General features: G+C 46.0%; 1 protein-coding gene across 1 annotated transcript in view; it reads right to left on the bottom strand.

The window, feature by feature from the left end:
- CDH26 (cadherin 26) overlaps positions 1 to 24,261 on the bottom strand; it is a 58,324-nt gene that overhangs the window by 23,407 nt on the left and 10,656 nt on the right. The window contains exons 2-12 of the mRNA XM_012656473.1: positions 23,318 to 23,479; positions 15,056 to 15,203; positions 13,279 to 13,445; positions 12,955 to 13,083; positions 10,988 to 11,173; positions 9,513 to 9,781; positions 6,729 to 6,871; positions 5,233 to 5,472; positions 3,654 to 3,872; positions 2,935 to 3,065; positions 42 to 119 (exon numbers count right to left, since the gene is read on the bottom strand). Of these exons, the coding sequence (XP_012511927.1) occupies positions 42 to 119; positions 2,935 to 3,065; positions 3,654 to 3,872; positions 5,233 to 5,472; positions 6,729 to 6,871; positions 9,513 to 9,781; positions 10,988 to 11,173; positions 12,955 to 13,083; positions 13,279 to 13,445; positions 15,056 to 15,203; positions 23,318 to 23,479 (1,872 nt within the window). The remainder of the gene's footprint in view (positions 1 to 41; positions 120 to 2,934; positions 3,066 to 3,653; positions 3,873 to 5,232; positions 5,473 to 6,728; positions 6,872 to 9,512; positions 9,782 to 10,987; positions 11,174 to 12,954; positions 13,084 to 13,278; positions 13,446 to 15,055; positions 15,204 to 23,317; positions 23,480 to 24,261) is intronic.

Here is a 24,261-nt window from a genome sequence, read left to right as displayed (position 1 = left end):
CTCTCCGTTTAAAATCAAGGAGCAAATAAGTGACGCGTTACCTCAGCACTCAGCTTGGCCCCCGCCACGGCCGTGTGTGTCTGCAGAGCTGGCATCTGGCCCTTGACATCTGACTGTGTCTGCGGAACACAGGGAGAGAAATATGACAGGCTGAAATTACAGAAGGCAGAAATAAAATCAGAAAGCCAGGAACGCCGTTTCCCCAAACACACTGTGTCTGCGCCACTGCAGGAAAAACCCAGACGGTGAAAAACACCTGTCCTATAAATCCGAGTGATTTGTTTGGAAAGGGAATGTTATTTCTGTTTGTCTTTGGTAATTGCTCGTTGGGAGGTTGTTTCTCGTGTCCAGTGTTTCGTGTAAAGTGATAGTAAAAGACTCTTGTTTCAGGAGACCTCAGAATCTAAAAGCTTGTCTTCTTCTAAGGCTCGTGGTGATGGCTCTTGGGGTCACCGCCGTTGCGAGGTGCTCTGTGCATTGTCTCGTTCATTTCTCACTCAACACACTGATTCTCGAGGGACTCAGATCTTCATGGTGCTGGATTTGTGTTGGCCAAGAGCTCACGAGCTTCCCACATACAGGGAAGGCACCTATGCAGTCCCAGAGGTCCCCTCCATCAGGTGGTAGAATGTGACCACGTGGGTGGAACCAGTGGTGACATCTTCCCAAGAGCAGAGAATGTCCCTGGTGAGTGGACATGCATGTGTGGGCTGGAACATCCAGGTAAGATGTTTAGACGGGTTAAGTGCGTGTACCGTGAGGTGGCCTTACTCGCCAATAGTCACAAAGACATACTCAGTAATCACTGCGGGCAATGCCAGCGCTGGCAGCCACCGTGTATCACATGAGCGCCCCGTCCTGTGCTCAGGACCTTACCTGCGCTATTTGATTAAATTGTCCAATAAACCTAAGAGAGAGAGAACACTATCAATCTAACTTTATATATGAAAGCCGAGAGTCAATTAGATTATGCAACAGATAAATCACAGATTCAGACTCTAACCCAGGTTTTCTGGATCCCAGTTCTCAGGGCAGGAAAGGAGACGCGCCCCACGCCGTGAGCGGGCAACAAGGGGAGGACGTTTTGATACAGGAAGAGAACAGATGTCCTTTCCCTGGGTGAGGCTCTTGTCCCTCTGATGCTGCTGGTCTGTGGCCAGTGCCGTCTTGTCCCCTCCAGCCTGCCGGTCTCAGCCCCGCAATGCCCAAGGTCCCTTCTTCCTCACACGGTGTCTGGGGCGTCTTCCTCTCTCCCAGAGACGGCTGCCCATCTGCCCATGGGAAAGGCACCCAGGGCACCCCAGCCTCTTCCATGTTGGCTGCAACTGGAGCCAGAGCTTGGGGAGTGCGACGTTCGGGCTGGTCTCCTGCAAGCTCAGCAGCTCTGGCTCTGCCTTACCAAGATGGAGGCTGCGGTCCAGCCCCAGGCCTAGGAGACATTTCTGTCCAGGGTTGAGCCTCAGAGCCAGGGGCGCTGCCTAAGGGAAGGGATTCCATCTGTTACGCAAAGACTGTCAAGGTGGTTTCCTTCTTAAAATGACACAAACAAATCGAAACTCTTAGCTGCTGCTCTCATGTTAGGCTGAGAGGGTTCCTTCCACGGGCTTCAGCGACCTAGAGAGTTTGTACCACGCTTCCTTTCTTCTCACGTCCAGCCCAGGAAGGGCTCACAGAGGCCTGCAGGGGTGCACAGATGCATGCATGCATGCACACACGCGCGTGCACACACACACAGACACACACACACAGAGCAGGTCGGAGGCTGCTACCTCCCTCCTGCCTTCACGCCGGCAGGGAAGACAACAGCAGGAAGAACCCTTGGAGTCACGCTCTAGCACCAGCTTCTTCAAACACCAAATACGTTTTAGCGCCTCTCTCTATTTACCTGAGCAGAACAGCAAAGTTAACTGGATGCTTTTCCCAAGTGTGCTACTCTATTGAACACGTCTCTTCCTTCCAGGACAAAACCGTCGGTGGACGTGTAAAATGGAACCCGAATCCTCTGTGTGCGAAAGACCTATTTCCTTTTGACGTTTGTTTTGCTTTCGTTTTTCAGATCAATCCCTCTTAGTTCTAGGTGGAGACAGACAGGAGAGCTCACGAGGCTTTCATGTCACCGCCCCCCACCCCAGCCCGGGGTGCTGCGTGGACGACTGAGATAAAGCCCCTCTTTCCCAGAAGCTGCAGGTTTAAAGACCCAGTGGTCACGGCCGCTTACTCCGTGTCGGTCGGCGTGAGTGACAGGTGCTTTCATAGCATCATCTGTGACCCATAGCCTGGCTGTGGGTTGACTTTATCATCCGGTTCACAGATGAGGGTGTGAACTGCTTGATGAAGCCAAAAAGATGCAAAGGCAGAAACAGAACCCAGGCCCTGAACCTGCAAGACCAGTGAGCTTCCCACCGGCCCTGCTGGACAAGGGTGGGGGGTTCTGCCACGCTCTACCCCAGGCCAGGGCCAGAAGGCAGCTCAGACTCTTTTAACTGTGAGCAGAACACAGTTCCATTTAGTGAGCCTCCATCTGGCAAAAACCACTCTTCCCCTGGGCCGGGTTTCTCAACCTCAGCACTTTTGACAACGGGCCAGATAATTCTCTGTGACTGTCTTGTGTGTTGTGGAATGTTCGGCAGCATCCCTGGCCTCAACCCAGGAGATGCCAGCAGCATTCCCAATTGTGACAATCAAAATTGTCTCCAGGCATTGCCAAATACCCTCTAGAGGGCAAAATTGCCCGGGGTTGAGAACCACTGATCTGAAACAATAAATCCACTTAGTTGAGTTGGACAATTTTTGCAGGAATTTTTTTTGACTTGTTACTCAAATACCCGTTAGAGTAAAGAAATAAGAGGGGTGCAAGGGGTGAGAAAGTACGTGCTGTATGTCCACGTGTTACTGACTTCATTGCTGTAAGACACAAGCATTGCGTTCTGCTACCTGGGCTGAGGTGGCTTTGCTCTCGTCGTTATACACAATCAGGGTCTGGTGGCCTTTGTCACTGAGGAGAGAGCATCTGCGCCTCTTGGGTTGAAATGCAAAATAGCATCGCAGCAGTAAAAGCAGAGCCACTGTGACAAGACAAAGGGGGAATGAATTGACCAGCTCGTCCACAGCAGAGGTTCCAAGAAGATCGTGTTCTGTGAATTTATAACTTAGCCATGAATGGACAAGGCCAAACTGTGTCTTAACCATCTGTGTCGCTCCAGAGTTTAACACAGTTTGGGGTCACAAGTAGGGGCTAGATAATTGTTTGTTGAATTAATTAATTGTCCCTGGCCAGTAATGTTGTATTATTTCTTGGAAAAACAAGCGTCCTTATTAGCCTCGCCAAGCCCAGAAGCCTAGACGTGTGTATATTGCTGACCCCGTGGTTGCTACAAACGCAGGGCCACCGTTTGGCTATGCCCATCTATGGGTTCCGCTGTTCAAATGACTGCTTATTGAGTAGAATCGCTTTTGCCAGCCAACGATCACGTCTGGCCAGGGTGGCAACATGTGATCTGAGGGTAGGAGCCCAGGTGCACCCAGAGGTCACGCTCAAAGGCCTCCCACCAATCCTGCCAGCAGCTGCGTCCCACCCCAGCAAACACCGTAACCCTGGCCTACGCCTGGGGAAAGGAGCCACAGTCCCAGGACAGCCCCTGCTGACCACTGACCTGCCAGAGCCACGAATGCCACGCAGGCCAAGGACAGGGCCCCCACGAGCTCTGCTCCTGCGTGTGAGTGTTCCACACACGCGAACCCACCGGGGCAGGAACAGATCCTCACGTGGACAGTCTGCCTCTGGGAGACCCCCTGTCTGTCTCCAATGATGAGCGGCACCGAGTAGCTACCACGTGGGAGGCTTCTCAACATGAAAAGTTCAACTGACCGACCTGCAAAGGGAAAAGGAACTCACACTCATTTATTTGTTCATCTGCTCAACATGTACTTACTAAGCACCCTCCGTGGGCCGAGGCTCTGTGCGCAGTTAGCCAAGTGCAAAGTTGGAGGGACAGTCTCAAGACCACCCTCACTTCTGACACCAGCTGCAAGTTAAGGGGTTCCCAGGACCACCTGCAGGTTCAAGGATTCTTTAGAAGGATGAACAGGACTCACTGAAAGCTGTTATACTGACGGTTCCGGTTTGCTACGGCAAAAGGGTACAGTTGAAAATCAGGCCAGGGAAGCAGGACACAGGGCAGATTCCAGAGGAATTCCAAACGCAGAGCTTCCCATCACCCTCTCCCCAGGAAGCCAGGATGGTGACCGTGAGTGACAGCACATACGGAATATGTGCTCCCGGGGCAGCTCACCTTAGCTGTGGGGTCCAGAGCCCTTACCAGGGCTGGGTCAGTAAACCTGGTTGGCCTCCCACATGGCTGACCTCAGGCTCTGGCCTCTCCAGTGGTCTACTGCTACTGTGTGACCAAAAGTCCCCACCCTAATCACACAGTGCCTATGTGGTTCAGCCCCAGTCACCCAGGTAAACAGGCTCTTGTGTCCGCCACGACATCCCAGGGGCTTAGAGATCCCCCCATATCCTGCTGGAAACCAAGAGCAAAGACCACACCTCCTTCGGGACCAGGTGAAATGCTTTACTACACGCTCTGGGACTAGGAACTGCAACATGAGCACACAGTTCCAACTTAAAACGTGCGGCACTCTACAGACCCCACCGATGGAAGCACAAAGGAGAATGCTTGCTGACCCTGGTCGCTGGTTGCTTTCACCTCGCTCAGCATCTGGTCCTCCTCTGACAACACTTTGCAGGAGCCCACACTTCCCAAACTCTCTGCCTGTGTGGATCAGGAGGGCTCAGCCCAGACGGCAACAAGGTCCAGGTGTGTGCTGGGAGCCAGCCAGCATGTGCGCCCTTCCCAGTCCCACCTACAAGGGTTGGCAGGGCAGGTGACCCATGCCAAGCGGTGATACCCATCCTGGAGCTTTCCCTGGAAGCGCCCGCCCTTCTTGCCAGGTGCTAGGATGTGTCCCAGGGACTCCCAGCAGCCACTGCTGCTCTGCAAGGAGAGCTACCTGACAATGAAGGAGCCCAGGCAAGGGCACAGCCAAGGGGTGGAAAGGTGACCTCCAGGGTATCCTCTGCAAACCCAGACCCAGCTCTGCCAGAACACAGGCTCACCTGAAATTTTTTGTCATTAATACAAGTAAGCTAAGAAATTCCTTTTTTGCCTAAGTCCGTCTGCATTGGGTCTCTGTCATTTTCAACGCTTTACCCCTGGCCGGTACACTCACCCCAATTTTTGCCCAATCTCCATGTGTCCTCTGCATGTCCCCAGGTATCGTCCAGCTCGAATGTAAACGGGTCAGAGTAGGGCTCCAGGTCCGGATCGTCTGCCTCGATGAGGAGGGGCTCGTTCCCCGCAGACTCACACACCTCCACGTCGCGAGAACCGGGCTGGAGAGCGGGGGCGTTGTCATTGATGTCAGACAGGAAGAGCAGCAGCGTCCCTGTGCCCGTCTGTGGTGGGACGCCTGGTAAAGAGAGGGATTCCGGGAGAAGTTGTTCATCAACTGAGGAAGCATTCCTTGTGCGCGCAGAGCCCTGGAGAAGGAGCACCCTCCATCTCTCAAGGAAGAACCGTTCCGCCAAAATACTGGGACCGTTTCCCCTTCAAATTCATAAGCCTTACTGGCATGCACTGGATTTGTTTTCCTGCTTCTCTAAAAATTCAGAATATCTGGGTAAGGTAGGTTCAGACGCTTGCCTGCTCAAATCATTTGTAGAATGAGGTGGAATGTGATATCATTAAATAAATTAAAAAGGTCAATCGTGCCTGGTGTGAAGGTGGAGGGAAGTGGGCATGACAATAAGAGGGTGAGTGAGGGGTCCTTGTGGGGATGGAAACGTTCTGGATCTCGGCTACCCTGGTTGTGATGTCGCACCACAGTTTTGCAAGGTGTTCTCACTGGGGGAAACTGAGCAAAGAGTACCTGGGATCTACTATATTGTTTCTTAAAACCGCATGTGAATCTATAAGCATCTAATAAATTTTTTGTAATAAAAAATTTTGAAACCATCATGAACTCATCCATAACAGAATCACAGGACCCTAGAACATTAACCCCACTTTCTTTCTCCGCCCATAATATTGCTTAGGAACACGTTCCATGTCTTCATAACCAGTATTCAACCAGTTAATTATACAAGTGGGATGTACAGTTACGTATCACTGGGAACCTGGCTTTCAGTTTACAGACTTCCCCAAATGCAATTTTAAAGTTATTTGAAATTTTTCATTTATTCAAATTTGTTTTGGAGTATTTAAAAATTCATCCTTGGGAAATTGTAGAGACAAGTACTAAAACATTCTCATAAAACCACCCACCCTGGTTTATAACAAATTTGTCCCACACGGTCACATTTACCTGAGCCTATAAGCCACCTCGAGTTCGGGGAAACTGTGCTAAATATTTATCACACGTCGTTGGCTTTGGCAAAGAGCTGAAGAGTTATCTCATGAACAGATGAAAAGGTGTTGGGTTTGACTGCAGCTTCCTCACTGCCATAATCGTCTCTTCTGAATGAATACTGCCCTCTTTTGATGGTATTGGTCCCTAGTCAACCATTTCAAGAATTATTATCAGAAATAATCCCCAGCATGGATGCAAAGTGATAACAAGGTTTCCTTTATATTTTTCTCAGTTGCGCTGAAAGACTCTCACCGGTGTCATTTTCCCTCAGGAAGAAAGAATGAGCACTTTTCCCCCAGCGCTGGGTAAACACTCACCAGTATCGACAGCGTGAACGACGATTGTGTAAAAGCTGTCATTGACGTGAGGCGATTCTCGGTCAATTGGCTTCGTGGTGATGACAACTCCCGAGTGTTCATCTACGGCAACCCAATTTGCTGGGTCATGGACCAGTTTGTATCTGGTAGAAGGAAAACACACACAATCTTTAGAATTAAAAATTTACATCAAAAGAAAAATCAAAATATGCCAGAGAAACACTACTCTTCCTATCCCAAGTAATTTAGGAGATTCTAAGAGCAGTTAACACCACAAGAGTGTTCATGAATTTAATGAAGACAGGGGGATGACAGTCTGAAGACTCTATTAGTGTGTCAGATAGATATTCTCTGGAATACTAAGCGACTCCCTCCATGCTGGGCCGAACATAACTGTGTCTGCCTTGGGGAAGCATCTCGCACTGGAGGAGAGCCAGTCTTCAACGACTGCAGGGCCCAGCAGCTTCCCGCTCAGAACTAACCTGCCGCTGCTACAGAGGCCCGGGACTCCGCTACTCTGGATGTGCCCTTTGTAGCAGAGCCCAAAGGATCCACGCCTGGGTAACCTGGTACCTTTTTCAGGGGTGGCCATGCTGAGCCTGCCAGGGTCTCTGGGAGTGGTCAACATCAGATGGCATTTGCTGGAACCTTGCCAGATTGCCACCCACAGCCACCTGCCTAGGGACCTACGGTAGGGACCTCCTGGACTCAGGCAAGGGACAGAAAAAGTGCAGGCCCCAGAAAGGGTGCAGAAGGGCAATTTCTCCTTATGCTTCCTCTTCATCACCTGGGAAAATGCTTTCGAAAAGGTCAACAACTGGCCCTCCCCTATATTCAGTGGGTCACAGATTTTAAAAGGATTGAAGCTTTTTGTGCACTGCTTCACCTCTTATGGAAGCTTCCAGGAGTCCCTTAGAAACGCTGTGGTTTGGCAATGTTTACAAACCAAGGGAAGACACTCAGTTCATCTGTGGATTATCTCAGGCCAAGTTCATGAAAGTTAACTCCGGTCAATGCAAATGGAGCAGAACAAGACTAAACAAAACCTGCTCATCGGATCTAGTCTCCACCCCACAATAGACACTCAGCCTGCACCCTGGAGAAAGCAATATCTGAGGCTAAAGTGAATGGAGTGTTTAGTTCTTGACTCCAGCACAATCCAAACATGTACTGAGACCGGCTTATAAGCCAACCATGCTCAAGAGACAGCAAGACAGCAAGCAATAGATGTGGGCTCGACATCGGTGGTTCTCAAAGGCAGGTCCCTGCTAGCATCATTAACACCACCCGGGAACTTATTAGAAAAGCAAATCCCAGTCCTCACACCCGAACCTCTAAATCAGAAATTGTAGGAGGGGGCCCAGCAACCTGCATTTTAACAAGCCCTCCAGAAATTCTGATACACGCTGTAGTTTGACAACCACTGCTGAAGAGCTGCGCTAGTTCGACACGCACCTGTGTGCACGGGACAGTCCCTGGGCTCTGGGTTAGCTGCTCCCAGTGAGAATGGCAAAAATTAAGAGCAAGTGCTGAGAAATTCTTACAGTCGTAGGCATTGCTGTGTCCCCCTAGTAAATTTTCTAGTAATTCATTTTTATTATGTTTTGCAAAATGATCACTCCATAATGCATTGGAAATGAAAAAAGAAACCTGGCCCTTCCCAATAGGTACACTGAGAAGCGTTGCTCTAAGGCGGAATCCCAAACTCAAGAGTGGATGGGGCCAAGCAGGTGCTAGAAATGAGTGGCGTTGGCGGAATGAGGACTGAGGCCAGCTGCTGAGCCTCAAGGGTGAAGGGGCACGACCTATGACCCCTGCTCTGCCCCTATGATCATGGCGCCGTGTGATACGGACCCAAATAGGCCAAATCGTCCTGCTCCTTTGAGAACAGCCAGAAAATGCAGCTGTTACACATAATCCCCTTCTTTTTAAATGCTGCAACTTTATTTTTAAAACAATCCACTAAGCAATCCAAGGACGGATGAATAGACAAAAAAAAAATGTGGTAAATACATGCAATGTGTATATTATATATGTATGTGTGTGTGTGTGTGTGTGTATTCAGCCTTAAAGGAAATTCTGACATGTGCTAACCATGAATGAACGTTGAGGACACTATGTCAAGTGAAATGAGCCAGACCCAGGAAGGCAAAGGCTGTGTGATTCTGCCTGTATGAAGTCCCGAGAGCAGTCACATTTACAGAGACAAGAAGGTGGAACGGTGGGTGCCAGCGGCTGGAGGGGGATGGTGATACGTGTTTAACGGGGACAGAGTTTCAGTTTTGCGAGATGAAAAGGGTCCTGGCAGTGGACGGTAGTGATGTCTGCACAACCATAGTGGATGTGCTTAGCGCCACTGACTTGGTTAAATGCCAAAGATGGCTAAAGTAGTAAATTTTACGTCACATGTATTTTATCACAATTTTTATAAAAACACTTGTTGCCCAGAAGCAAGAGGGCTGCCAGTTTATAACCTCCGGTAAAGAGGGAGATAGAAACGTATAAACAAATGATTCTAATACGAAGAAAAGACAAGGAAAGAAGCACGTGGGAAGTGCAAAGGGAATGAGCAGGTGACTTCCCCTGGGGGGTCAGAGAAAGCTGCAGAACCAAGAGGACATTAAACCCGGGCCGGTGGGCATCCGCCTGGTGGCTTCTAGGATTTTCGTAACTGAGGCTTAGTCAGCCCGTGAGCGCGTCAGAGGGGCTCGCTGGCCAGTAGAAGTCCTCGTGGTAGCTGCGGGGTCCACGCTCCCCGCTGCCTGCCTGTGCCTCCGCACTCACCTTATCTGGCTTGCGCTGCCGTCTGGATCCAGGGCGTTGAAAGTTCCCAGCCGGGTTCCGGGCCTGGCGCCCTCCTCTTTGCTGACCAGGAAGCTCTCAGGGTGAAAGGCCGGTGGGTCATTGGCATCGGTCACCTGCACACTCACGGTGGCACTTGCCGCCGCCCTCCTGGGCTGCTGGAGCTCGCCCCCCTCGCAGAGGAAGGGCCGCTCCTCATTCTCCGCGGTGATGACGAGGCTTCGCACCGGGTGGGTTTCGTGATCCAGAGGCTGAAAGCCAGAGGGGTTTCATTAGCACTCGCGGCTCCTGGGGCCAGAGGAAGCCCAGCCCCAGTCGTCAACGACGGAGAGCGTGTGGCTTTTGCACTTCATGTATTATTTACATTGTCTTTGATAATGATCAAAAGACAGTCTTCAGCGTGTTTTCAAATCATTTATGGAGTTCTTTTCTTTTTTCATTTCCTCCTCCTCTCCTGGCTGAAAAGAGCCACCATCCATCAGAGGGTCATGAAAAATGCAACAAAACCCATAACCTAATGAAATATTCATGTGACAACCCTGCTGCAGAAAGTCAGGGAACTTAGGGAAATATAGATATTAATGATCATAGCGATTCAGGGTACAAAGCGGTCAGTGACTTAAGAGGATTGCAAGGCTGGGGATGTTTGGAAGATTCCACTCCCGGCACCTGGCGTAGTGTCTCAGAGCCTTGCTGGTCACAGCGCCCTCTGTGGGCCATCAGCATCACCTGGGCGCTTGTTAAACTGTCGGGGGGAATCTCGGTGCCTTTTCCCAGGTGACTCACCTGCGCTGCGTGAGGGACCCTGCTCATTCTAGGGTCTGGCTGAGAGCTACGAAGGCTAGAGGCACTGGGGTCAGACTGCCCTGGTCAGAATCTCCACTCCACCGCTCTCGAGCTGTGTGACTCCTTGTAAAGGGCCCAACCTCTCTGGGCTTCGGTTTCCTTATCAGTAAAAGGAGTTAGGAATACTGTCCTCCAGGCCTGACTTCTCCACTGGGCGCAGGCAGGCACCGTGCCAGGGGCACACCGTACTGACAGGGGCCACACAGATGTTTGTATTTCTTTTAAACGTTACAAGTTTTAAACACTTAAAACTCACAGGAAGAAAAGAAGAACTTCTAGGGTTGAAGAAAATGTTTTCAATTTTTATCACATCAGGAAACAATAAACGTTTTAGGGCCTATGTAAATCTATTACATTTTGCCTAAAACAAAACAAATGGTGAAATCTTTAGGTAATGCCGCAAATAATTCGTAATATTGATACAACCTTGGTAGGAGGAGCGCTCGGCCCACACACAGAAGTGGCCATGCGGCCCTGCCCTCCAGGTTATACAAGGTGCTCAGTGCACACCGTAGGTGCCACGAGCTGCTCGTTCCTAGTTCATTGTTAGTTATGCCACAGAAAGGGCCCTCGGCGTCTACCACCACCTGGCTGGTGTGTTATGGCTTTACCTTGATGACATTCAAAACGCCTTCATTGGTCTCAGGGTCAGTCAAAATGTCAAAATGTCCCTCTTCGTTGCCACGTGATATGTTGAATTGCACTCTCCAAGCTGCTGTCGATGGTGAATCGCCATCTTGGACAGGGAGACGCAACACGCCCTGGATGACTTGACCTTCAGAAACCTGAATCTTGTACTGAAATAGGCCACATCATGTCCGTGTCACAGAGACAAAGAAATGCAATTGGTGGGGGGAGAAAATGTGGGTCCTCAGCACGACCCCCTGCGGCCTGGAGAGCCCTGATGCTGCCGGGACTGACGTTAAGGGGGTGAAATTCTGCTGCTGCAACAAGAGCATGGATGAGGAACCTCGTGTCCCTCCTACCTGTGATTTGTCGTCTGCAGCTGAATAATTTTCAGAGCAGTCTTAAAGCCAACTCCATGCACTATTTTTCTAAGAATTTTTAAAATAATAATACGCGTCCTACTTTGTTCTCTAAAAATCCTAGCTCTTCTCCTAAAGCAGGACACTTGTGGTTGCTTAGATTAAGGTGATCAGTTTTCTAACACAGACCTTTCAAACCGCTTGTTACTCGGTGTCTTTTGGTGACAATGTACCCAGACAAGCACATCCACAGCAGGCTCTATTTGTTTCAGCCTCAGTTTTGAGAGCTCAGCTTTTCATCAAGCCAGGGAAGGAATTTAAAACAAGGTTCAAACATAATATTATTTTGTAGTCATTATGTACTCTCCGTGAGGTGCCTTCATCTGAGAACAGTTCACTTTGGTTTATACAATATTTTTAAAAGATTTTAAATGACACCTTTTAAAAATAATTGTTTGCATCATTTCTTCAACAACAGCTATCGTGTACCAGATTGTGTTTTAAATGCTGGGAACAAGACAGGCAGTGACCCCACTGTCAGGGAGCTGACAACTGAATGTGAGTGTGTATATATATATATATATGTGTGTGTGTGTGTGTGTGTGTAGGGAATATTTAGACAATAAATGAAACCAATTAACTAATTAAATAGAACACCATGAAGAAGAAGAAAGCACAAAGGGCTGGAGTGTGCTCCAGGAAGGGAGTGGGGGTGTTTTAACTGGGTAGTCAGGAAAGAAAGGCCTGACTGAGAGTCCAGGAGAAACAGGGACAAATAATGGATATTTACTTTTTAAAAATATACATAGAATAGTAAAAAAATAAAAAACTGGAAACAGATCCTGAGTATTCTTATCTCCTTACAGTCTCGCATGCCTTAAGTGCTGTGGTGTATCCGAACGGTCTTACGCAGTGCTCTCGACGCTGTCTTAAAGGCTGAGAATCTGGAGCGTGTACCATCCTACGTGGAGCCCCAGCGCGTAGACCCGGCGAGGTGAGGAAGGCGGGGCCAAAGCCTACCTGTGCGTCACCCCCTCTAGAACCCTGAACAGTGTGAAAACCTCAGGTCTAGACTTCTCGGCCAAGGGTGTTTCTGCTTCCCAGGGGACATTCGGCATCGTGCGGAGACATTTTTGGTTGTCCCAACTGGGGGCTGCTGCTGGTGTCTAGTAGGCAGAGGCCAGAGGTGCTGCCAACGATCCTATCACACACAGAACAGCCCCCACCCCAAGGAATTATCTGGCCCAGTGTCACAAGTTAGGAAACCCTGACTTCAAGTGAACAGGGATTCTCTATCTTCCCTGGGCCTCAGTTTTCTCATCTGTAAAATAGAAATCATTTGGTGCTTTCAACAATTAAAGATGCACGTAAAAGTTCTTCGCATAGTGTCTGGCATGAAGCAGTCAAAACGTACGCTCACGTGACGATTAGTACATGCTTCTGGGTCGATACGGTTTTACTTCTTGATTCTAGCTTAAGTTTCTTTGGAGAACTGCTTGTACCTTGGGTGATACCCCCAGCAAAACTGAACCTAAGACCCCAGAGGCCTTTTGCTTTGGGACTTAGAATTGGGGGCAGCCCGGACAGCTTACATTTTCCTGGGTAAATGCAGGCACGTGGTTGTTGCCGTCTTGCACATCCATGTGAACTGTGGCTGTGGATGACAGCGATGGCTCTCCACCGTCCTGGGCTCTGATGATGAGTGTAAACTGAGCCGCAGTCTATGTGGGGAGGAAAAGGGAGGTTAGACCCTTAAAACACAGGAGAGGAAAGATTAATATAGAAATATTCCATGTAGCAATTGCAATAGCAAGTCTAGCCACAGAGGGTTCCCCTCTGCAAACACAGAATCTGAGCCTGAGGCTCAAAGATAGGCAACACGTTTTGTATTTTTTAAATAATAAAATCCACATAACCTCATAATCTAAACATCCTGAGAGTTTTATTTCTCCGCTAATACGATCAATCCGGAAACTGCTTTCTTTCAGTAATGGTGTTTGAGAAACGAGGAAATAAAGGACTTGAGAATTTGGAGTGTTTTCTTGATCCAAATCAACTGCCAACATCTGAAAGATAGGCTGACCTGGAAAGAAAGTTTTTAAATTGTTACTATTGGACAAAGGCAGCCTGTCAAACCAGTAAGAGGATGAATTATTTATTGAATGGCATTGGGGCATACACCAGAATGAGTGAAATATATAAATATAAAATCAAACTATGCACACACTGGACAAGATAAAGTTGAATGTTTAAATAGCTATAAGGTCAAAAATACCTTTTTAATCATGATTGCAAATGCAGAAGACTTAAAGGACAAAACTGATAGATCAGGTCACATTTTAAAATGCATGGCAAAAAACTATAGACAAAATTAAAAAGGAAATGATAAAGTGGGAAAACTTATTTGAATTATATATGGTAGGCAGATATTCTCGATATGGAATGCAGAGGTTAAAATCAAGAAGAAAAATGACAAACAGGGTAACAGAAAAATGGACAAAAGAGAGGAAAAAGCAACTGATAAAAAAAGTTGAAGCCTGTAATCATCAAAGACAACATGCGTGGACAGGCATGTTGCTGGCAGAAGAGGAAATGGGGGCACTGAAATCGTGTGTGCAGTTGGAGCTGGCAAGGTGACGTCTCTGAATTAGTGCTAAGTAAACCCTGCTGGGTTGGGACATAGATTTATTACAGCTTATGTCTGTTCATTGAAACATATTTTATAAAAATAACAAAAAGTGACAACAAAATATGCATGTTCATCAATAGAAAGAAGATTGGTTGAATACTTTAAAGCACATCATAACGCATTACGCAATAGGAGGCTGCAGGAGAATATTTAGTTACAAACAGTAAAATCGCATTTCTAAAAAAGGAAATTCATAAATATACACATATAAAAAAGCACACCCAATATGTGTAAATATTTAATATGTGCACATACACATTTTGTGCTATAATAAAGGTGAAAAATGTACGTATATATAAATATGTATTATATATTGTATATTATAAATAAAGATCTGTGAATGCATACATATAACATACAGCATGTATATATACAAACATATAAAATGCAAAGAAAAATATTGAAAGGATACAGACTAAAACACCATAAGGTGTTTACCACTAATGGTATTTATCTCTCATGAGTAGTATTAAAGATGCTTTCTTTTGCAGACTTTTCATTTCTCAGAATTTTCCAAATTTTGTAAAGTTTATTTTAAAAATTAAATAATTTTTCCATTATTAAAATAAATCCACATTCTAGTAAGAGTGGTTGGGATTTGAAGACTCATGGTATCTGTAACTCAGAGACTTTCATCTTGTTGCCGTTCTACAGATGAGAAATTGGCAGAGATGATCAGGAACTTGCCACCCAGCTCTTTTTCCTTCACCCTTGCCACCCAGCTCTTTTTCCTTCACCATATGTGGCTTTATTTTTAGATGGGCATTTACATACCGGCTCTTCCAGCTGACACAATGTCTGCATCGTTTTATTGCCAATACAAAATGAGGCTGACAGACCTCAAAGTGTTTCCCTCCGATGCAGGGCCTGCGACCTTTGCAACGTGAACGGTAAAAGCTCCCTGAAGACAGCAAGGATCAAGCTCCACTGCGACACCAAAGGAGGAAGGCAGAGCAGGGACAGAAGCCCTGCAGGGCCTCCTTTCCGCCCCCCACCGCACACACCTGCAGCTTGGTTCTCTTTCACACTGACGTTAAATTCCTTCTCAGGAAACTGGGGTGCGTGATCATTTACATCCCTGATTCTAATGTTGAAAATCAAGGATTTATCCACAGTTTCCCCTGTTGAGCGATCCACAGCATCGAAGCAGACCTAGGAAGCAGAGAACTGTATAAATGTTGCAGAAACATTTCCTTGATGACACGAACCAAATGACCGTTAGTGTGATTATGTGTTTTGTATCTGTCTCCTCCACAAGACTGACAGTTCCTGAGTGCAGGAATCAGATGCATTCATTCACCGTGTAAGACTGTGTAAGCTCAGGGATAGCGCACGGTGCTGGCACAGACTGGGTGCTCAATAAATGCAGAGAACAAATCAATGCATGGACTAGAAAAAACAATCGATCAGTTATCATTAGGTTCAAATCTCAGTTTCTCCACCTGAGTAAGCACAGGCAAGGTGCTTATGAGCTTCATTTTCTACAACCTATCAGCACTGTCATGAGAAATGAATATGCTACGAAGTATTGTTGACACATGGCAGACAGCAGACACTCTAAGGTTTGGGGGAAGTGCACATCTACAGAAACTCGCACAGCTACTGACGTGCTAGGTTCTGCACTTGGCTAAGAAAGGTCGATCCACCTCGAACACGCATATGCGCAGCCTTTCCCTTCAGTAGGTCTCAAATCAATAATTTAAGTGTCTATCTTAAGAAATTTTTTAAGAGAGAGCATATTAACCCTGAAGAGAAAGAAAGAATTATAAAGGTAAGAGCATGTATCAGTGGAATGGAAAACAATGAAACAATAAAGTCCTGAAACCAAAAGCTGGTTCTTTGAAATTGTCAATTAAATGGATAAAGCTCTAGGAAGACTGATGAGCCACAGGAGAGAGTGCCAACACCAAGACTGAGAGAAGGGCGGCTGCAGACCCCACACACGCTAAAAGAATAACGAGGAAGAGTACCGCCAAGTTTATGCCAATGCATTCGAAAACTGAAATGAAATGGACCAAATTCTTGAGGGAGAAAAACAACCAAGACTTTCTCAAGAAGAAATAGGTAACCTGAATAGTCTTATGTCTATTAAAGAAATGGAATTTGTAGTTTAAATCTTCCATGAAATAAAAACAAAAAAACTGCAAGCCCAGATGATTTCAATAGTAAATTCTAGCAAAATAGGAAGGAACAGGTAATACCAATTCAACACAGTCTCTTCCAGAAAATATAAAAGGAAGGAAAACTTCCCAACTTATTATATGAGACTAATGTTATCATAATACCAAGTCATATTGTAAAAAATTACGAGAAGACTACGGAACAATAGCCTTTGTAAACCTAGACTCAAAAATCCTCACCAAAACATAAGGGAATAGTGTCCAGCAATATTTATCATGAGCAAATGGGGTTTGCCCTGAGAACATAAGGCTGATTCCACATTTAAATCAATTTTGGCAATGCTGTAAGTGGAACATTAATATGTAAAATTCGATTACATTTCTATAGACCAGCAATGAATAATTAGAAACCAAAATTTTAAAAGCAAATATAAAATGTATGCAGGATCTGCTTACTGAAAGCTGTAAAACACTGATGAAAGAAATTAAAGAAGACCTAATCGAATGCAAAGATATTCTGTGTTTATGGACTTAGTGACTCAATATTGCCAAGATGACAGTTCCTCCCAAATTGACCTGTAAATTTGGTGCAAGCCAAATCAAAAGGCTAGCGGAAATTTTTAGAGATATCAACAAGCTGATCTGAAAATTTATATGGAAAGGCAAAGAGATTTGAATACTCAAAATAATTTTGAAAAAGAAGAAGAGGACTTATACTATGTCATTTCAAGATTTATTATAAAGATAAAATAATCCAGATGGTATAGTATTGGTGAAAAGATAAATATATACACCACTGGAACAGAATAAAGAGTGCAGAAATAAGCTCACGAAATATAGTCTATTGATTTTCGAGAAAGGTACAAAGGCAACTTGGTGAGAAAGGACAGTTTTTCAGCAAATGGTGCTGCCACAACTGGATGTCTATGAGCAAAAACAAAAACAAAACAAAACCCCGGATCCTGGATTTACATCTCCCACCTCACACAAAAATTAACTCAAAATGGATCATAGACCTAAATGTAAAACACAAAAGTATGAAAATTGTAGCCAAAAAAGGGAGAAATTCCCCATGGGCATGTGTTAAATATGACACCAAAAACATGATCCAGAAGAAAAAAGTATTGATTAATTGGACTTTATCAACATTTAAAACTTTCGCCTGTGAAAAACACTGTGAAAAGAATGAAAAGACAAAGCCAGTGGCTGAGGGAAAACATGCGTATATCACATGCTGACCAAGGATTTGGGTTCAAAACTCAGTAATAAGAAAACAAACAGCACAATTTCAAAATGAGCAAAGGATTTGAACAGACGCTTCTGCAGAGAAGATCTACACATGGCAAATAGCGAAGCATTTGTCATTAGGGAAGTCACACCTAAAGCCACAGTGAGCCACCACCACACGGCTATTAGAATGGCTAAATTGAACAACCTGACAATACCAAGTGCTACCAAAGACACAGAGCGACTGGAATTCTCGCACATGTGCAGTGCAAATGCAAAATAGTTCAGCCACTCTGAAAAATAGTTCGGGAATTTCTGATAAAGTTAAATATATACTTGTGTGATCCGTCTAAGCCACTCCTACTTGCACCCCAAAATGAATACTGATGTTCACATAAAAACTGTAGATTTATAGCAGTTTTGTTATGATCACCAAACACAGAAAAGAACCCGAGTGTCCTTCAGCTCGCTGTATAAAATACCACTACTCAGCAATAAAATGAAACAAGCTTTCGAGGCACGAAACAGCATGGGTGAATATCACATCCAGACTTGAAAAGTGACATACTGCGTGTGTCCGTCTTTGTGACGTTCTGAACAAAGTAAATACGTGAGGACAGAGAAGAGATTGGTGGTTTCCAGGGGTTAAGGAGTTGGGGGGAGGTATACATTTTACTGTATGTATATTTTTAAAATAAAGTTTTAAAAGTGAAACACACACAAAATGTGGAAGGAGTAAATGTAGTTAAGGGTTCTAAGGTCATTGCAGTATCCAAGAAGTCATAAAAATACTTTATATTGAATCTAATAAGTGAAGAATGAATGTTGTAACTTCTCTGTGGTTTTAGTTCTCCCTCTGTGGAATGAGAACAGAGAGAAAGGTTGGGAGGTAGGGCAAGATTTTTCATTACTATTTCATAGATTTTTCTATTGTTTAAAATTTTATGAGACGCCTTCATTAATTTTACACCTGGAAAGTAAGTCCAAGTAACAGGAACGCTCACTCATCGCTGGTGGGAATGCAAAATGGTGCAGCTACTTTGGAAGACAGTTTGGTGGTTCCTTTCAAAACCAGATATACTCTTCCCATACCATCCAGACACCTGTTGAAAACATATTTGCAGGCAAAAACCTGCACACGAATGTTCATAGCAGCTTTATTCATAATGGTCAAAATGTGGAAGCAAACAAGACGTCTTTGGGTGGGAGGGCGGATAAACAGACCGTGGTCCATCCGGCAACGGAATATTACACAGCGATGAAAAGACGCAGGAGCCGTAAGCGCAGTGCCGGGTGACAGAAGCCAGTCTGCAAAGGCTACGCGCCGTCTGGTTACAGCTCTGTGACATTCTGGGAAAAGCGAACTGCAGAGAGAGTAAAACGATCAGCGGTTGCCGGGGGCTTGGGGAGTGGGGAGGACAAACAGGTGGAGCACAGGGGAGTTTTAGGGCAGTGAGACTACTGTGTATGACCCTGTGATGGTCATACGTGTCATTATACATGTGTTAAAACCCATAGAAAGTACAAGACCAAGGGTGCATCCTCTCGGACAGGACGCGCTTTGGTCAATCCTAACGCAAAATGCTGGCGCGTGGGCTGTAACAGACGCCCCCGACGGCAAGGTCCAGCAAGGGGAAGGCGGGGCTGCGGATGCGCCGCTGGGACACTGTACGTTCCACCCCATTTCTCTGGGAATCTGAGACTGCGCTAAAAAATAAAAGTCCATACATGTTAAAAACTATGTCCTTACAAGACAAGAATAACTACATATTTAATAAAATATAACAAATATAATAAACATAAAACATAGGAGAAGGCATAAACCCCGCACCGAGGAGCGGCCCAGGCAGAGCCACTCTGCAGCGGTTCCCCGGATTCTCCAGGACCAGCCGGTGTCCAGGGCAGATCCTGCCCGGGGACGCTGGGGAGCACGCGGGGCCGGGAGGACTTCCGGAGCCCCAGCCCTTAAGGCAGACGGACTCCTTTCCTCCCGCAGAAGCCCCAGAGGGAGGCGCCCTTGCCGTCCAGCTCTGCACCGCGGGGAGGCCACATGGCTGCTCCACGCTCCACGTGGAGGCCAAGCAGCCCGGGTTCAAGTCCAGTCGGGGCGGGGACTGCACCTTTGGCCAGCTCTCCCCACGTCTCTCTCTGGCTCCTCAGAGCCCAGAGTGGGGGCTCCCCGACAGCACCTGTCTCGGGGCCTTGAAAGCTTCCGGCGGCAGCAATTCCCCCACCCCTTGCCTCAGGGCCCCCTGCTGGCCTCTGCTCTGCCGTGGCAGCTCCTCGGGCCTCCTTTCCCTGCAGGCTTAGCTGCCCCTCGTGGGCTTCCTCCGCCGGGGCCCACCAGGCCTCCTCGCAGGGCCCAAGCCCGGTCCGGGGCAGCTCCCTCCTCCCCCATAGCAAGACGGAGGGGGGCTGCAGGGCTTCTGCTACTGAACTGTTCTGCTCCGGGGACTCTAACATACATTTTTAAATTTTTGTGCGGGCAAATTGGCCTTCTCGCACACCATCTCCACATTCTCCTCCATAATTCATGACTGTGCCGGCGACTCTTTGCCCTTAATCACCCTGACTTTCGGCTCCCAAACTGCACCAACTGTAATCCTTCCCCTTCAAGCAAGAAGTACATGTTTGTTTTATGTTTATTATTTTGTATTCCATTTATTGCCCTAAAAGCTACATCTGAGACCTTTAGCTCCGTAAGATGCCTGAGAAGCAGGAGTGCGGCTTATTCTCTGGCAAGATGCTAAGAGTTTCGGGGGACTTAGAATCACAATGGAGAAAGGAAATGTCACGGATATTTTCTGCACTTGGAAAGTGTTTTCAGCCTTTTGTTACGGCCTTAAGATTTATACCCTCGGATAAACACACCATGGTGCAGTTACATGATGAATCGCCATATGGCTATTTGGAATTACATGCACAAGATCTGAAGTCTTACACACAAATGAGCACATGGGAACAGTGCAAGTGCCAAACGCAAAACACGAAATCATTTAATGAATAGGCTAGAAGTGGGCAAAGGCAGCTGTGTGGGGATAAAGATGGATACACAGTTATTTCGAGGAATATAAAAAGATGAATTTTCAGGTGTATTGGTATCCTGGGAAAGCGAGCATATTTTGATATAAATAGATAAGATTCCCATGCAGACAAAAGTCAGACTTTCCCCTCCAACTCTGTCTTATATCCTACAGCAATTCGCAACTGCTTTCTCATAAGTTTCTGGAATTAATAAGGAGTTAGCCTCTCCCCTGCCTCCTCCAGAACACAAGTTTTTGTTCTGGCTAATTTTAGAGATTCCTTCAGGGTCCTCAAGAGTGAAGCAGTGCTACTAGAATGTCTTTTTGCCACTGCATTAGGTTTACCTGATTTTTAACAATGCCTGTCTTGATGGACTGCCAAAACCAATAATATTAATAAAAGTTCTTCTGCAGAAGCGGATGGGTAAGCTAGGATGCTTGATTTGTGTAATAGTCACAGGACACTTGGCTTCTGCCACTCTTTGTGGCCGGTAATCCTTCGCATCGGACGGCTACATATGTTTGTAACTTGTGTGTAAATCCTGTGTGTTGGTCCTGTGGCTGCCATAACAAGCTGGGAGGCTTCCAACAGAAATTTGTTCTCTCACAGTCCTAGAGGCTAGAACCAAAATCAAGGTGTCAGCAGGGTGGTTCCTTCTAAAGACTCTGAGGGGGAGTCTGTTCCATGCCTGTCTCCTGGCTTCCATGGTTAACAGCAAGCTCCATGTTCCTTGGCATCATTCCACTCTCTGCCTCCGTCTGCACACGGCATTCCCCTCTGTGTCTGTCTGTGTCCAAAATTCCCTCTTCTTCTAAAGACACCGTCACTGGGTTGCAGCCCACCCTAATCCTGTATGACCTCATTTTAACTTGATTATATCTGCAAAGACCCTATATCCAAATAGGGTCACACTCACAGGTACCATGAGTTAGGACCTGAACACATCTTTTGGGGAAACACAATTCAATTCACAACACCTTGCAGGGCATAGACTATATTTTACTGTGCCCATTCATTGATTTATTCATTCATCCAACATAATTAACAGAGAACCTACTACATGAGAAGCCCTGATCTTGACTCTGGGGAAATGGCAGTCTTTCCCAGAGTTAAGAATAAGGCAGGATCTCCTCCTCTCAGAACTTACATTCTAATGAGGGAGATTCATTATTGACAGAGAATCAAACACAGAAGTGCACATTTCAGATAATGAGAACCATCAGGTAATGAGAACAGGGTAACGAGACAGAGCTTGATGGGCAAGGTGGAAGCTCAGAACTTCCACCCCTCGTGGAAGTTTGTAGTCAAATGAGGGGACCAAGTATCAAATAATTACATAACTCAATATGAAAGGACAACTGCCATCCATGTTTTGGGGGATCAGAACATGGTTTTGGCTTAGCCAAGAAGCTCCAAGCATAGAACCTTGAAATCTTGACACAACACAGCCAATGGGGATACTACTTGTTTCCCCTACATGCTTTCGCTTTTTGCTCTAAATGATGCTGAGGACCCACCTGAGATGTGCCAAGCATTTCCATCTCAACCCCAAGTTTCAGAAAATGCTCATAGAGATTTGAGTTAAGCATCATCAGCTTCTAGGCACAAAGTCCCACATTAATCATTGTGAATGCCAGCCCTTAATACCTCACTGAAAATGTTAAAAGCAAATAAACAACAACAGCAGAAAACAAGCCCTGAATGTTTGGTTTCATCCTTGCACAGGTCGTGACCATCACTAGCTCCTCCCTGCCAGACATGCAGACGCAGCTCGTGGACCGGCAGCATCTGTATCACCTGGGAGGTTGTCCGAAATGCAGTCTCAGGCTCTGCCCCAACCTACTGAAATAGAATCTGCATTTTACCAAGATCCCAGGTGATCTGTTCGCTCATTGAAGATTAAGAAGCATTGGCTCAGGGCCCCATAAGACTACTCTATATTCCTTCTTTCTAACAGACACTGCAAATTCTGCAGAGAAGGGAGGCAAGAGTTTATATGGTTAGAGGAGATCCAGAGAGAGTCATCTCTGTCTGTCTTCCAAGGTTTGGGGAGAATATCTGCCTGTTTAAAAACTAAAGATTCAGAGCCTATCGGTGAGCTAAAGGGTGTATATTTTATTGTGTATATAAATACTTTGAAGCCACCGGAGCAAGCTTCACAAGTTGCTTTTCTGAAATGTCAGGCAACATCTTCTCACTCTTCAGAGTCGATGACAGCCAAGCAGGACTGGGAACCAAGCCCCGTTCCCAGCAGCTCCGTCCCACGGAAGTGGAAGTAGAGCAAGCTCTGGCCCTCTAAAAACTCCCTGCTAGGTCAGCTGGGTAACATGATATACCACCATGTGCTCTGGGCATTTTCATGTGTAATTTCCTTTCCTGGCTTAGAACCTGAGTTTCAACTTCATCATAGACCACGGTGTTGGGGTGATGAAATTGTAAGAACACCTGGTTTCACAATAAGACACTGTCAGTAGGTAGCAAGTCCTCACTCACCAGTCACTGGGCAGCCCATGCGGTCTGTTTATAGCTTGTCTCCATGGTCTCCATGGTTTATGCATGCCATTCATAAAAACCCTGAATTAGCCTATTTTATAAACATTCTGTGACTCTATCCCCAAATGCTTTCAGATATCCTGACCATGTGGGGATATTGGTCATCAGAATAAAGGTCTACAGCAGCCCATACAGATTGCAGAAACTGTCACAAAGCCAAAGTCCAGCATTCTAGAAGATTACAAAACTAACCTGTGTCCCATGCTTGTCAGAGTGTATATCTTGATCTCCCACAACCTGGCACATAATCAGTTTCAATAATTCTTACCAAATACAATAGTCCCACAAGAGCTTTACAGTAAATCCAAGCTTAGATATTATAACATATCAAATTTTAGATACCATAAAAGACGGTGTTGTTTCACGATCGACAGAGCGGTGAACATATATTTTTCCATTCTTGTGATCTTCTATAGAAAACAAACCAACCTCTGGATATTCATCCACACCAGGTCCACTGATTAAATACATTAATCTCCTATTTTCAGACATATTATTGAACAGCTGAAAGGAGAAAAAATGGAAAGAAAAAAAGGATGAGAACAAACCACTGTGATAATCAAGTGTCAAGGCTCAGAATCAAAGGCATCTTTGAGGACTCATACCCAGCAATGGCACAGCTGAGGCTTTATATCACACTAAAGAAATAAACAGATACATAAATATGTGGGAACAAAGATATTGGCTGCAGTTGGTTAAAAACACTGCATAGCATAAGTGTCCATCAGTACGAAAACAAATCATATAATGACACTTCCTTCATACAGTATGGGATCGTCTGCAGCCTTTGAAGATGTATTTGCACTGCCACGGAAGGGTGCAGGACGTGTCCTTAAATAAGAAAGGCAAGTGGCAGAACAACACACGTAATGTGATCTCGTTTCTTTAATCCAGATTCACATTAGCAAATGTGCACAGAAATATCTGGAAGAATACATACCAGTTTGTGAATGTTGATTATCCCTTGGGGGAAAGAGAAGTAGTGATCCTGCAGCTGACACTTAGAAGAAGCTTGGAATGAGCGGCCTACTCTATGCCTTACTTGCCTTCTCCTATTATATTTAATCTTTAAAACATCACTGACACGTAAGTGCTATCATTGACCCCATTGCGTAGATGAGACATGTTAAGGATGTCCAACTCCCACAGTGAGGACGTGGTGCCATGGGGACAGGAGCCCACTCAGTCCTCCTGATTCTCAGGAGTATATACTTACATATACTGCTTTTCATAAATATTACAAAAATACAAAATATATTTAATTTTTTCTAAGAATCATAAAATGT

Source organism: Propithecus coquereli, unplaced genomic scaffold (assembly GCF_000956105.1).
Source record: "Propithecus coquereli isolate 6110/MARCELLA unplaced genomic scaffold, Pcoq_1.0 Scaffold503, whole genome shotgun sequence".
Classification (NCBI taxonomy): Eukaryota; Metazoa; Chordata; class Mammalia; order Primates; family Indriidae; genus Propithecus; species Propithecus coquereli.
The sequence above is the reverse complement of the archived record's forward strand: the minus strand, read 5'-3'. Positions and strand labels throughout refer to the sequence as shown.